Source organism: Myiozetetes cayanensis, unplaced genomic scaffold, assembly GCF_022539395.1.
Source record: "Myiozetetes cayanensis isolate MyiCay16 unplaced genomic scaffold, myiCay2020 scf21, whole genome shotgun sequence".
NCBI lineage: Eukaryota > Metazoa > Chordata > Aves > Passeriformes > Tyrannidae > Myiozetetes > Myiozetetes cayanensis.
The window spans coordinates 12,090,874-12,105,515 of NW_026087423.1; the positions used below are offsets into that span (position 1 = coordinate 12,090,874).

The 14,642-nt window shown below is 42.7% G+C and overlaps 1 protein-coding gene across 1 annotated transcript in view; it reads right to left on the bottom strand.

Moving 5' to 3' along the window:
* GALNT9 (polypeptide N-acetylgalactosaminyltransferase 9) overlaps positions 1-14,642 on the bottom strand; it is a 122,923-nt gene that overhangs the window by 88,494 nt on the left and 19,787 nt on the right. The window contains 2 exon segments of the mRNA XM_050318518.1: positions 13,075-13,213; positions 13,216-13,254. Coding sequence (XP_050174475.1) covers positions 13,075-13,213; positions 13,216-13,254 — 178 coding nt within the window.

Sequence of the window (14,642 nt, forward strand, 5' to 3'; positions counted from 1 at the left end):
CTTTATTTTTAATGGTGCTGCACTTAAATTTAAGGATGAGCCTCAGCTAAATTTCAAGTGGTGTGTGTTCTGCCTAATTTTAGGTGATTAAACATAAATGGCTTGTTCAGTGATTCTCTGGATTTCACAAAATCCTAAAATTCCAACTGGAATTTTAGCTTGCTATAAAATTAAAAATTGGACTAGAATTGTCTTTGGAAAAAAAAAAAAAAAATATAAAGGTGGTCTTACAAAATTCTGCTTTGACATTGGAGAGCTCTTTGAACTCCGTGAAAGCGAAAATGGTGAAGTGATACAAAATAAAGGCATTGTGTCAATTTGATTCAAAGTCCTTACCAGCAAAATATATGCAGGGAAACACTACCTTTTGTGCAACCTTTTTAAACTTAATTCTGGGAACTGCCTTGTCTGTGGAGAACAGAGATTATACACTCTCATCTCGGTGCTCCACCGAAACTAAAACCTCATATATTAAACAGAGGAGGTTCACAAAGAGCCCTCCGAGAAGCCAGAAAATGTTTTCTGGGGTGCATTCACAAAACTGGCTTCACAAAACTTCTTGCTCCTGCCACCAAGGGTCATTGCTCTCCCGTCAGCAATGTGAAGTCAGTGATCTGTCTGCACCTCCAGCAGCGACTGCGAGCAGACTTCCCGTTAAGAAGTACTTTTCCACTCAAGGTGACGCATCAAGATCCCAGAAAAGGTTCTTTATGGCAAAGGAAGAATTAATCCCAGCATGTCTGCAGGGAGGGAGGTGGTAACAGCCCAGATATCCAAAAGCAGACTACCTATCTGAGGAAAACCACCTTCTCTGAAGTGCATCTCCTATTGAGTTCTGAGTCCATGCCAGACATGAGGGAAAACCAGTGGAGTTGATGAAATCAAAGCCATTATTTTCAATAAATAATGTAGAAGAGTAAACTCACCATTTTCCATCTGCACGGAACAGTTGGCTGTACCCTTGAAGCTATTTGTTATTCAGATAATAATATGTAAATACAGGAAGTTATCCTGGACTATTAAAAAATGTACCGCAAGTATTTAATATTAAAAATTCAAGGCACTTTTGTTTAATTTTGGCTATCTCACTCCTTCAGCTGGTGTTGCTGGTGCTGGACACAGGCTGAATATCACAGTGTTCCCTAGAAATGTAGGGCAATAAAGAAGGTTTCAAGGTAAGTGCTGCAGAGCCCTTCACGAATTTCATTACAGGTTTGCTGTCACGCTGCAGTGTGGTGGTGAGGAGGAGAACAGAGGAATGCAATAATTTTCCACTATTATTTCAGCTAACAGCGTTTTTTATGGTCTTGGGAGGATATACAACAGTGTTTGGCAAACAGTCCCTTCTCTAATGGGCTCCAGTGTATTTCACAGGAGACCAGCTTTAACCTTTGGGCCTATCCAGTTATGCAGCAGAATGTTTCTCTCTACCTACCTACAAATGCAGGGTGATTGGAGAAGTAAACCACCAAATGAGAGGTCAGCCATAACCTGGGCTTCACTGCCTACCAAAACTGTACTGAGGAGCTCTTGCTCTTGTCCCAGCAGCTGCAAGGCTGGTTGTAGCCCAGAAAGGCAATACCTGGTAACCCCAGCCCTTTGCTGAGGTGTGCACAAGCTGATTTCACTAACCAGCAATGGCCCTGAAACGTTTAAACAGTGGTCACAGGCTTCTTCCTCCTTCTTTAAATGATCAATTTCTATCAGAGTGAAAACAGACCGAGTTTATGGTATGTGGGAAGAATTATGGCTCAAATAGAGCAGTGTTCCAAGAACAAACGCATAAAGAACATTGATTTAGCACTGAAAATGGGAGTATTAAATCCACCATGTTTAGATGCTTTCTATGGGATTGAGCTGAGCGTGGTGGCAGCAGCAGGGTGTTTGTAAAAGGCCTGAGTCAGGCAGAGAGGACAAATGAAGGTGCATGTGCTCTGTGTGTTCCCCTCCACAGACAGGGGCAGGAAACTGCCTGACAACCAGAGGATGGAGCACTCTGGATCAGGATCCCACAGGATAAATCATCAGGCAGGAGCAGTCAGACCCTGAAGTGCAGATGGGACTTTACTCCTCTCGACGTCTTTCCCAGTGATACTTGCAGGGTTGTTCTTTATATATATTATAACTACTTCAAGAAATGTCCTCTTCAACTAAAGCAGTTAAGCATGTCTTAACTTCACTGGGGTTATTCATACACTTAAAACTAGGAACATATTTAAGTGCTTCACTGGACTGGAGCCTAATTGTACTTTTATAGCTTTTGTTTAAATTAAAGGCTAGTTAGAGGTGAACAGCACAGTATTCAACAATTTCACGCACTTCGAAGTTAAATGTTAACAACAGTTTCTTACCTTCTAACTATTTCTATAGCTTCAGTTTATGTAACTTCAGAAAACTCTGGCATCTTGGCTCAGTTTTGGTTACATTTAGAAATTAAATTTTTTAAGAATCCAGCCACATATACAGTCTAGCACACAGCTAATACCTAAGAACACACACTTCCCAGCAGGAAAACAGTGCAAGATTTTTATAATTATGAGTTCTTATCTTAATTAAAAAAAAAAAAAAGGTCAATATATGCTCACTTTTCACTCAGGTTGACAGAAATTAGGCACAGATCCTGGAACAGGTACCACAGAAGTTTGACTGTGAATCTGAGCAGGCCAAGGGCATGCGTTGGTCTTTCCCTGACTCTGAGAAGATCTGGCCATTGTAGCACTTCAACTTTCATGCACTGCTCCTGCCCACACTGGCCTTCTGAGAAACTACTGCCTTTTGCCCTCTGTGTTATCTGGTGTCTTTTCCTGCTTACCCACAGAAGGGATGACCCTGCACCCAGAGCATTCCCATTAACCGTGTGCCCGGTAGGCTGAGGCTCTGTGCTCACCCCTGCCCTTCCTCATCCCTCAGCTGCAGACAGACACATTCAACCTGTTCCATCCACAATATTTGCTCAAGCCTTGACTTATAAAAATTTTCCCCCCACTGCTTCCATAGATTCCCAGATCTGTCAGGCAGAGGAGCTGAGTGCTCCTCTCTGAGCAAACAGAACACAAATTCCCTGTCTCTCGGTACACGAGGGTTAATAACACCAAGGCAATAAGGCAGTGGACTAGCCAGAGGTCAAGCATTTGTTTTCAGGCAGTGCAGAAAATACAGGAGCAAAGCTTCAATGTCATTTTTATCTTGAGTTTAATGTAAACTGCACCGTGACCCTCTGGGAGAACCGTGTCCTAATGAAACATCCACAGCTTACTCCAGTTGCTGAATGAGACAACTGTTCACTTCGTGGATGGAAATAACTACAATTTATGCCTTTCCTCTGAAATTTTAGGGGTACAGCCTAACTTAGCAACAACACCCCCGGGTATTTTAGTGCACTGCTTTAATTATTATTGCTGCTATTAATATTCTACCATTAGTCAAGTCTGAACTACCGTGTCTGCCAGAGAGGTGTGTTTCATACCACCCCAGAGGCCAGCCCTCTGCTAGGGCATTTGGAAGACAAAATACATAAATGCAGACTAGCAAAAGTCTGGGAGTGTAGCATCAATAATATACTCATCCCTTGGAGCAAAGAAGAAAAATAAACTAATTAAAGAACTATTTGACAACCTGAAGGCATCTCACACAGGTAAAATGCAATGCCAGAGGGTTTGGTTTCTGGAAGCTGAGAAACAGGGAGCTTTGTGCAGAAGTAAGACACAGAGATGATATGTGCAGTAGTTTAAAGCTGCCTCACTGATAAATCCTGACCACCACCAGAAATCATAGGTGCACTTCTCAGGCCAAGGGAATAGGGGCTTTGCCTGATGCTTGCATGGCAATTGTCCTCATGATTTCTGTTTAGTTCAGACATGGAAGGAGAGAGATGTATTTGTGCTGGGTATCCAGCTCTGCTCACGTCATCCATTGAAGGGTTTCTTGTCACTGCATAAGCAATCCCTACAAAACGTATCAGCTATAACATAACTCTCTGCAGGAAAAAGAGAGGGGTTTTCATCAGCTGGAAGTTCTGAGACTCAGTAACACATATGGCAAGATGCCTCCTTCACCAGGGTTATTTAAACACCCTGCACAGCCAAGGAACAGACAACAGAGATCAGCCTGGTGTTGGTTTTATAAAGAAGGCAACAAGGCACAGACCTGGAGCTGCTGCACCACATTTGAAAGGAGGTCTCCAGGTGGGAACAAGCAGCTGTTGCAGGATTTCTTGTGGCCAAAGCGATGCAGGCCAAAAGTGCACAATGAGTTCCTATTAGGACAGCCAGTTGGTTTGGTAGAAATAGGGAAAAGAGTGCACAGACTGAATGGGAAGCAACTGCCCCTGGACCTCCTTTTGGAGCTGCATCCAGCAAGGTGACCTGGTTGGACTGTGCTTTATTTTTGAGACCACAACAGAAGGTCCAGAAGCAATATAACAGAAGCCAAGAACATTTCAGAAAGCTGGAGGAACACAAAATAGAGGCCCCATACTTCAATATCATAAAACTTTCAAACAACTTAACTGGCAGGTGCTGTTTCAGAGAAACAAAACCTTGGAAAGCATCTAGATCAGGCTAACCGAGACAGGGAGCTTACATTTGCTGCCCTGTAACTGTCAGGTCCTTCTGGCTCTGGCTCCTTTTAAGAGTCTCTCACTTTTATTAGCACTAAATTCACTCAAAACAGGAGACACAGGCAAAACAAGCAAGAGCTGACACTATTAAAATGAAACACTGCATCAGCTTGGGAGTTCACAATTCAGTTTTATCTCAGACAGAAGAGTAAATTGTCTGACATTTTGGCCTGTTCATGTTTTTATCGCAAAGACACAAACAACAACAACTAAAATACCTTGAGGTTATGTGACCTGAAACCTTGACTCTCCTATACTATGAAACCTATCCCAATAAAATAGGAATCAGAACTGGCTAATTTTTGAAGTTACACAAGGAAGACATCTGGAGATAATACATATCTCACATTGTCAGCAGAACTAAATTTGCATACATATTTTAAGAAAGAGAAGGGGAACGTTACTTCAAGCCATTAGAACTCCTTCAAAGCCCTAAAAAGAATCTCAGGTGTAGTGTAACAGAGATAACATGCAAGGAAACATAAAAGGAAAAGAAATACCACGCTGAATTCATTGCCTGTCTTGTTCTGTTACTTCTTTTCATCCTGTAATGTGATACCATGGAGTGTAACATAACATGACAGCTCAGAAATGTACAGGAATACCCTTTTCTCCCTGGAAGTGATAGCAGGCATCAACCATCCATGGGCTCAGGGGAGGGAAATGAAAGACACTGAAATGCCACACTCAGCTGCAAGCCCTGGCTGGATCTCAGCAGTGGTTCTGCACTACAGAAATGCATTTACCTGGGAAGGAACAGCTCGCTGAGTTTGAAGACAGCACCCCAGCACCGCTCTTCTGGAGGAGGAAACACTCCTCCTTCTATGGAAATACTCTGGTTTCTGTTTTCAAGTTCAAATAATTACCCCAGGCAGTCGTGCTTGAGGTATCAGTGAACGTGCAGGTCACACAGGACACGTTTAGATGTGACAGGTAAGAAAAACTGAGGGATGCAAAACAGCTTTCTGATCATCTTTTCTTTTCCTCCCAGATGAAAACAGGGCTGCAGCCACAGTTTTGCCTCCCCAGCTGCAGGAGTGGGGACCTCACCCAGGCTGCCCACAGGGGCAGGTCAATCTTCACTGTGTGCTGCTAGCACAGAGATTCCCTCTCATTTCTGAATGCCTTGGAGCATTCAGCATTTTGGATTCACCTGAAATGCTATTCCAGCTGGCTGTCCTGGGCTCCTGGGGGACAGACCTGCAGAGGACACTACACACTGCACATGATAAGCAATGCTGCCATGTCTTCTCCTCCACTGATGATAAAGGCAGCCAAGTCGATTGCCTTAAATTAGATGTCTAATTTCTAGCCAGTGTTATGCAACCCATCTCAGGTAAACTATTCATGTATTCAAGAGTACGTTCTGGTGCAGACAAATTGCAGGGAATGGCTTCCAGTCTCACTGCATTTAAACACAACATTGCAATCAGTTACTTTTCATGCTCCCCAGTTAATCAAATTCAGCCTTCACTAAATCTACATTTATTAGTGCTGACAGTCATGTAGAACTTGTCTTCAACAATTAATATACACAAAGGCACTGCAAAAATGTAAAGGAGGAAAATTACTGTGTTTGAACAGAAGGTGGCTTCTTGGAAAAGGTTGTTCATTTTTATGATTCTTTTTAATTTAGCCTTTCTGGTGCTCCTTTCATTATCCCACGGGTCAGTGTTAATAATCAAGACCAATGTTATACACTTTGCAGTATAATTAAAGTCACTACTTAATTGGAGAGCCCAGCACTAAACAAAAGGGAATCAATAATGAATCTAATGGGAAAAGCCAGAGAAAACTTCTATCAGACATCAGAAATAGCTGTGAGATATTGCCATGTGTCCAGCACTGCTACTACAGAGACAGCACCAGGTCTGGCTGGTGGGGAGTCTCTGCTTATGAGTTATGTCCTGCATAAAACCTGGGAACTGTCTGCCCAAAGCCTTGGGGGTCACAGCACAGCAAAGCAGAAGGCAGAGGATTAGTGTGGGGCAATCTGGGCAGTCTCGTGGTCCTACCTCAGGGTCATGCCCTACTGCTTGTCAAACCAAATCAGTCTGAGAACCCTCCTGGTAACGGCCTCAGAAAGGGCCTGGAAGGTTTCATAATATTTTTGATTATTATTATTATTATTATTATTAATTATTATTGGGAAACACGATCACTGTGTTAATCTGTTCATCAGTTTTTTCACTGGAGCAATTTAACACTGTACAACTAATTAAATACACAAAGACCTAATAGTGACCTGGGATTTGGGAGACAAAGGTCTTATCCCACATTCCAGTTAATATATCATTATTTAAGCAAAACAAGCAGAGTTCCAGCAGAGGTTGGGAGAAGACCTTCATAAACAGGGTCAGGTCTCAGTGACAACTGCAGAGGGACTGTACAAACACAGAGCACTGGGGTGTAGGTGCTGGCAGTACCTGTGACCCACACAGAGTTCTCTTTCCCAGCCAAGGAAACAGGTGATTTTTTCCTCCTCCTCTGAAGGGGGACAGACAGTCCTCCTCAGACAGCTGCAGCCAAATAAGAAACACTTCCCAAAATGCAATGATAAGCCTTTGGCACACACAGGGATACACAAATAAGCACAGCAGGCCCAGAGGCAGCAGTATGAGCGAATTTAGGTTGTCAGCTGATATCCCAAATGAACTGAGTCAGAACTACAACACTAAACACAGAGCAGTAGCTGGTCAGAGCCCAGTTCACTGCAGAGGAAGCAGCACAGGAATTTTCTCACTCCACACCAGTTCCTTCTGCTCTCGGGCAAGACAGAAGTCAGCTCCCACTCGGGTCCATCCCTCTGGAACTGCATCAGCAGTTGTGCACACAGATAATGTGTGTGCACAGGCCTGTGCTATTTGCAGGGGATTCACAGCCCGAGGGAAATGTCCAGCCCGTGTAACTGGGCAAAGCTGGTGGAGCTCCACATGTCCCAGAGCACGTGTACACACACACCCCTCTGCGCTGCTCAAAACCCACAGCTGGACAGCCATTTGGGATCTAATTAAAACACTTCACTTAGTTTCATGTCTTACTGAATTTCCCTCCCATAAACAATCCTAATCTGTTGCCCAGAGGTAATTCTGTCTGCTCCATTTTCTGCCCCTGTTTTTCCTTCTCTCTGCTTCAGTTTATGTCGGATGTTCAGAGTGGCCAAACGGGGTTTTCAGGATTTTAGAATGATTTTTTAGATTCATTGAGAGTGGGTGCAAAAGAAAAAAAAATGATCCAATGTTTTCCTATTAAAAATAAGCCTAATTGAAATCCAAATATCCTGCCTCTGCTGTAACTGTGAAACACTGTCAGCTGAAAAAACAAAATGTTTAATTTTAACTAATGTTTCTCTTTGCCATGCCCTGATATTTAATCTGAAAGTACTGGCAGAAACTAGTGCTAGAAAATTCATCACTTTAAAACTAACACTTTTTAATGGGAAACTAAATGTTTCATTGGTCTAAATATTTACTTTTAATAAACATTTCACAGATCTGTTCAGCCTGACACAAAATATTTTTAGGCTGTTTTTTTTTTTTCCAGTTGTCATTTTCTGCTAATCAGAAATTCTGATTCCTGGAAAGCTCTGATCTGTTCCACTTCAAATATTATTCCTTGCGAAGAGGCCCGTTAACATTGCACTCTGGTTAACCTGGGAGGAATCCTAAGGCTCTGTTTTAATTTGGAGTTTCTCGTGTCGTTTTTCTAAACGGCACAAAGAATACCCAGTGCCCCCAGAGGATCTGAGAAACGGGTCACGAGGCAGAGCAAGTGGCAGAGGTGGAGAAAAATCAAATGACACCAGAGCCAGCCTTCCCCAACACAGTGATCCAAACGATGATGCTCTTTGAGAGCCATCTGCCTTCCTGCCCTGCTGGGCAGAGGAGCTGCCCCTGGGGCAGGGGCCGTCCTGCCACACCACTGATCCTCCTCCCGCCACAGGAACTGCAAACACACGCACGGTGCGGCTCCAGAGAGCTGCTGACTGATGGCTCACACGCCACAGCCAGCCCACAGAGCTCTGCTGCCAACAGAGAGGGCCAAAATTAAAGGTGATGGCGCTGCCTCCTCCAGCAGCTGGAGCTCACAGGACCATCTCTGACAGAAGGGCTGTTTGACAGCTCCTGGCCTCACACCACCTACTGTTATTAAACCCTTGGATGAACAAATCAGAGGCCTATTTACCAAGTCTGCCCCCCCGATGGCACTATTTGATCAACTGCAGAATTCTTTTTGATCGGTAATTAAAAAAGCTTTTCCTTAGGTATAGGGTGGATTGAACCATTAATTACACTTCAAGGCCCGGAGATGCAATTCCTTTGCTATTGTGAAATGTCTATAGCAAGCCACGAAAACGCTCTCCTCCATGAAAGAACTGAACAAATGAAAGCAATTTCCAGATTTCTCTGTGCTTTATGGCTAAAGACTCGAGTTGCCACGGCATTAATAAGTTTGTTCTTTAGGGCAGAATCTTCTCAATACAAACATCCATGACCGTAACACAAAGAAACATCTTCTGATAGAGCCAGCAGACTGAATCCATATATTAGTATTATTGTTATCACTGAACTGCCACAATGCACTCGGCATCAAGCTGCACAAAAAAAAAAAAAGATCAGTTAAATTAAAATTCCTCGCCAAGCAGCGACAATTTTGTGCAAAAGCCAATTTAGCCATTATGGAAGCTCCAGGATCATATTAACTTTTCTCAAAAGTATGCATAATGCATCACAGCAAGGGATTTTGACAAGTGTGTGTGTGTGAGTGTGCCTCTCCGTGTGTGGACATGTCCTGCATGTAAAGAAAGCCTGGAAGTGATTTAAGTTGCGAAGTCAAGCGGTAGAAAGTTAGAAAATGCCAAAATTTACAGGTGTAGCACCTGTTCCATTCAACCCCTTGCTATCCAGCCTGTGCACCAGAAAGAACAGGGGAATTGATGTTATCCTGAGAGACGATGCTTCTGTTTGAAAGCATCTGGTTAGCTGACACTTCCCACTTTTCCAGGATGCTGCACTGTAAAACAAACAGCTTTGGTAAGTTTGGGGGACTTTCCCCCTAACTTTGAATGACGCTCCCTAAGGTTTTGATTTTTTCGGTTCTATCTTTGATCAAGTCAGAATGTGCTGTAGCCCCTCTGTCTTTATGCATGGCTGACTCTGGGTTCTTCTGCTGGGAAGTGCACAATCTCCACCAAAATCTCCAGCTCTGTTTTGACTGTTTCAATGAAACCCTGTCCCTTTGGCATTCTGGTAAGAAAGGCATGGAAAGAGCCCAGCAGAGCTCCCATGGGCAGGATTCTGGGCTGTTCTACACCTGCATGTATTGGTAGAGATAACTGAGATAAACACATGCTCATTTTGAATATGGAAGAACACATATGGAAATTAATCCAGTAGAACTTCAACATCAAGTAACACTTTTCCCACTGCATCACAGAGCAAGCTCCAGCTTAGCCATGTGCTTCCAAGGAAAAAAATAACCTGTTCCTTCCAAGAGAAGCTTCTCTTTCTTCCACTGCACTAACATAAGTTATGTCAGTGAGGGCTAGAAAGTCCTGCTAATTCTTTACTCTTGGGAAGAGAGATCAGGACATTAAACATCCTGAGCTCTCTGCAACATACTTTCTACAGTGGTACAGCCCTTGAAAAACTTCAGATACTGATATTATTTACACATGCCTGATAGATATTTAAAAATCTCTGATACTGAGGAGAAGAGGCTGAGACATTTATTACACCACACTAGGATCAAACAGTAATTTTGTAATTATTGTGTGATTTGTAATCACAACTGAGCTATTTACTGCATTGCTTCTTACTTGGCACGCAAACACAACATGCACAAAATCCTCTTGCCTCCTGTACTTACAGCAGTTCCTACCCTAAGGAAAAGGTTTCTGAGCTAAAAGGAGTATCTGCACTGGCAGCAGCAGGTAGGAAAGCAGAGCATGATGTGAGAAAAGCATCCTGAGAGCAGGACTGCCCACCCAGGCCTGAGACTTTGCTGCAGTGGAAGGACATGGAGGTGACTCCAATTTAAGAGCCTTCATGGTCACGCTGGCTGGCTGCACACCTCTTCAGTGGAACATATTTTTTTTAATTTGCTGTGTGGGGAAGAAAATCTCTCCTGCAAAGCAATTAAACTGCTGCATGTTTATGAGCCTATGCAAGGAGATGGAACAGAAGGCTTATTCTATCAGAATAAGATAGTGGACAACAATAAGGGGGAGGTCAAATATAAAATGAACTAAAAGATAGTATTTCTGATCAGGGCTGGAATATTCCACGTCTCAAATTTTCACAGTGAAATCATGTTTACTTTAACAAATTGTGCCTATGCAATGCAGACTCGAGTATAAATTCTTCCAGTTCATATCTTGAATACCTATTTCTGTGTGCAAATATGGAGATCTGACTAAATTAAATGGAGAGAAAGAATGGTTTAATCCTTTGGGAATGCAAATTCAGGGAAGTGCTTTTATTCATAGACTGGTCACAGACTTTGTGGCTGGGGATGAGCCCCAGGACATGTTTGGCTTTCTGGACTGTGAGTGCACATTACTGGGTCACTTTGAGCTTCCTGTCAACCAACACCCCCAAGTCCTTCTCCTCAGGGCTGCTCTCAATCCACACAAGTGGATAAAACTCTTCATATAACAAGAGCTTCTGCCTTCTCCAGACCTTCACTCATCTTTCACAGCAAATTCAATCTGAAGGGCTTTCCTGTGACTCGTCAGCACCCAGAGACAAGTGCATCAATTCCAGCATCTAGGTCTGACTAGAACCACCTCAAAAGTGTCAAAACACGAGAAGGAAGGCAGTTCTCCCAGTAACTCAGCCAGTTAATCACGTAGCACAGCCTTACGAGATACCCAAAAAGGAGCACGTCAAAAAGCTTATCTGAGCGACTCATCAAAGCTTCCCAGTAAAGCGGTGGAAGAGTCTAATCTGAAGTGAAACATCACTGCATTGCAAATGCTCTCATGCCTCTGACAGCTGCTGAGCCAGGTTTAAGCTCTGCAGCCTCTGCTTTTGTGCCTCCTAGCAGAACACATCTCATTTATCCTCATCCACCTGACCGCAGCCGCTGATAACGGCCCGGGTCAAACCTCGCCGCCTTTCATTTGAGGAACTTCACATCGATCTCAAGGGTCTTTGGACCAGATCTCAGGCACAGTTCCGACTATCTGCATAACTACAGGCTAATTCTTTCTCCCCAGCATAATTCCACGATGGGTTGATAGGATACATCAAGGGAGAAGGAGAGATGAGACCACTGAACAAGTCAGGGTACTCGCATCAAAGACGTGACAGCAAGTCCGGAGGTTGTTCTCTCTTTGCCACTTCTGGGATCTTTTCTACAGCGAGTGTTTGAGAAAACAAACGCTGAGTCAATACTTCTGAGATCAGATTAATATGCAACACAGCTAATGAAATTTGTAGTTAAGCTGAAGTTTTGTTTTTTTGGCAGCTTGAGCTGCCTAAAATCCTAATTCAATTGCAATCTACTCACAGAGCACAGCTGTTTTGCTTGGCTAAACTTTTCTCACCACTTAATAAGATATTTTTTTTATTTAACTTTCAGTTCTGCCTAGGAGCCCCAGTGGGTCCTTTAAAACAGAAGATTATTATTAGAAATTAATTAAGTATTCTTTTCAATTCTGTCTCCTGAGAGCAACTAGGCATTGTTGCTGATCTCCTCTGCATTAAGACATTACTGATTGTCATTCATGGGATGACAGTGTGGATGTCTCATCTGGAAGATACATAACTCCATAAATATGAAAGATTTGAAAGATATTTAATACAAAATATAATAAATCAGCACAAATAATAAACATGTAATTGCAATGTCAAGCATAGCACAGGCGTGTGAAGACTATAAACAGCAGAATAAAAACAGACACACATTCCAAAGGCAAAAAGAAAATCTCCCTGCAATTACAGGCCCCCGATGGGTTACACTTAGTCCGTGTTTCAGCACATTGCAAACCCCGGTTGAACAATTCTAAGAACATCAAATGTAATTAAAGACACTTGATTAGATGTGGTTGGTGGGGTTTTTTTAAGGAACCAATGACTGTAATGTGTTTGTTGCACTTCCCCCTCCCACTGCACGTGACTACAAGGAGGACAGACTGAGCCTGCCACCTCTGAAGGCTTTTTCTAAGAGAACCAAGCCCAAGAAGCACCAATATCCTCATGCAGTATTTTATCTGAGGCCTTGAATGTGCATATTAATGCACTACTGACAGTATCAGCCATGCATTTAACGTGCCTGAGTTGGTCTCCTTGATTTTTCACTCAACTACAGGGGTATCTGTATGACTAACTGGTGTCATGCTCCAACCAGGAAGGGATGTGAAGAGAACAAAGCCATCACAACAATCAACCTCTTAGTCTCAATAATAATAATAATAATAATAATAATAATAACTAATGTGGAATTCAACTTACTTTTTTGGTCTGTAGTCAGGGATGGACCTGTCCAGTGATATCCTGTCACTGAGCTGGGCGTTGTAACCGTATTCTTCATATTTAGTCTCTGACTCGTGGCTATCATCTCTGAGGGTAGCAGCCATTCCCCCCTGGCCCAGGCCCCTGGACCTTCAACTAATCCCATGGGCTTTGCCAGACCTAAATGAAACAGATTTAAAAAAAAAAAAAAAAAAAAAAATTAAATTCTTCATAAAAAGGTAATGGATAGAACCTCTTCTGTGACCACAAAATGTTTTCAGATAAATGAAACCTGAGCTCCCACGAAGCTCAGCCCTGAAACCCTCATGGCTCTGTGGAAATTATCCTCAGCTTTTCCAACCGGAGTCCAAATCAACACATCTCATAGAATCAGCGCATAACGAGCAAACTATAAAGAATTAATTAGCAGCTCTCACGATTTCTTCTTTTTCCAAAATGCCTAATTATTGTTAAGACCATTAAGAAAAAATTTTCCCGTAAGAACTGGAGGATTTCCCAGTATAGCCCATTATAGCTCCCCTCATTTGAAGGGAAATAACGTTCATTTCTACCACATGTAGATGTGCCATTAACTCCACATTAATGTCAGTTCTGCAGTACATGTTGGACCTGAGGCAGCTGCTCTGTGACTCTAAGCCCACTGAGCACCTGAATGGCTCAGGTTTGGTTCCCAGTTTGGGCACACAGCTATGGACTGGTCTCAAACTGTGCAAGGAGAATTAAAGAAGCAGGTTGGCAGAGCACCTAGTCCTGCTTATCAACTTTCTGTTATTAAAAAAAAAAAAAACAAATAATGAAAAAAATCACGAGTTACCAGCACAAGCCACTAAAAATCCTGGAGAATCTGGACCTAATGCAATAACTGGAGACAAATCTAAACCACAGCACTGTGTTGAGCTGTTCCTTACTAAGACACCACTGAGTGTGCTGAGTGAGAACAGGACCTATGGCACTGGTGGGTCATTCTCTAGTGCAGTCCTGACAGGTTCTATCTTAATTACTACAAGTATTATGATGCCTAATATAATGATACTTGGGGCATTTAAGAAGGACTGCTTGAATTTTCTGTAAGAAAAGTGGAGAACAAGACAAATCATAGTTCTCTCTTGAAACATGACTAAAACTCAAGGGTTGTCTTGATTTCAAATCACAGAAAATCTTCTACCTTAGTAAGTGAAGCACTTCAATCCACGTTCAGTATTCCTGAAAATATTTCAGGGAGCTTCATTTTGAAGGAAATTGTAACATTTGTCCTTTCTGTTCCCATTTAGGATGAGAGGCTACTTGGCACTTTGACCAGCTGTAGTATTTAACTTTACTTGCTCTGGAAAAATTAGAACAGAAGGGCCTAATGCTGCCATCCCTGGCCTGACAATTATTCCTTGCTCAAGTAATTACAGAAATTACATGTCTGAGACTCTAAATCTCTCCCCACCCTAAAGGAAAAGCAGAGCAGCCTAATGTTCCTGCATGATACAGTCTCAGGCTGAACAGGCACTAACAGCAAGCAGTGATGCTGCAAGACTCTGCTTTACATGCCCAGCATA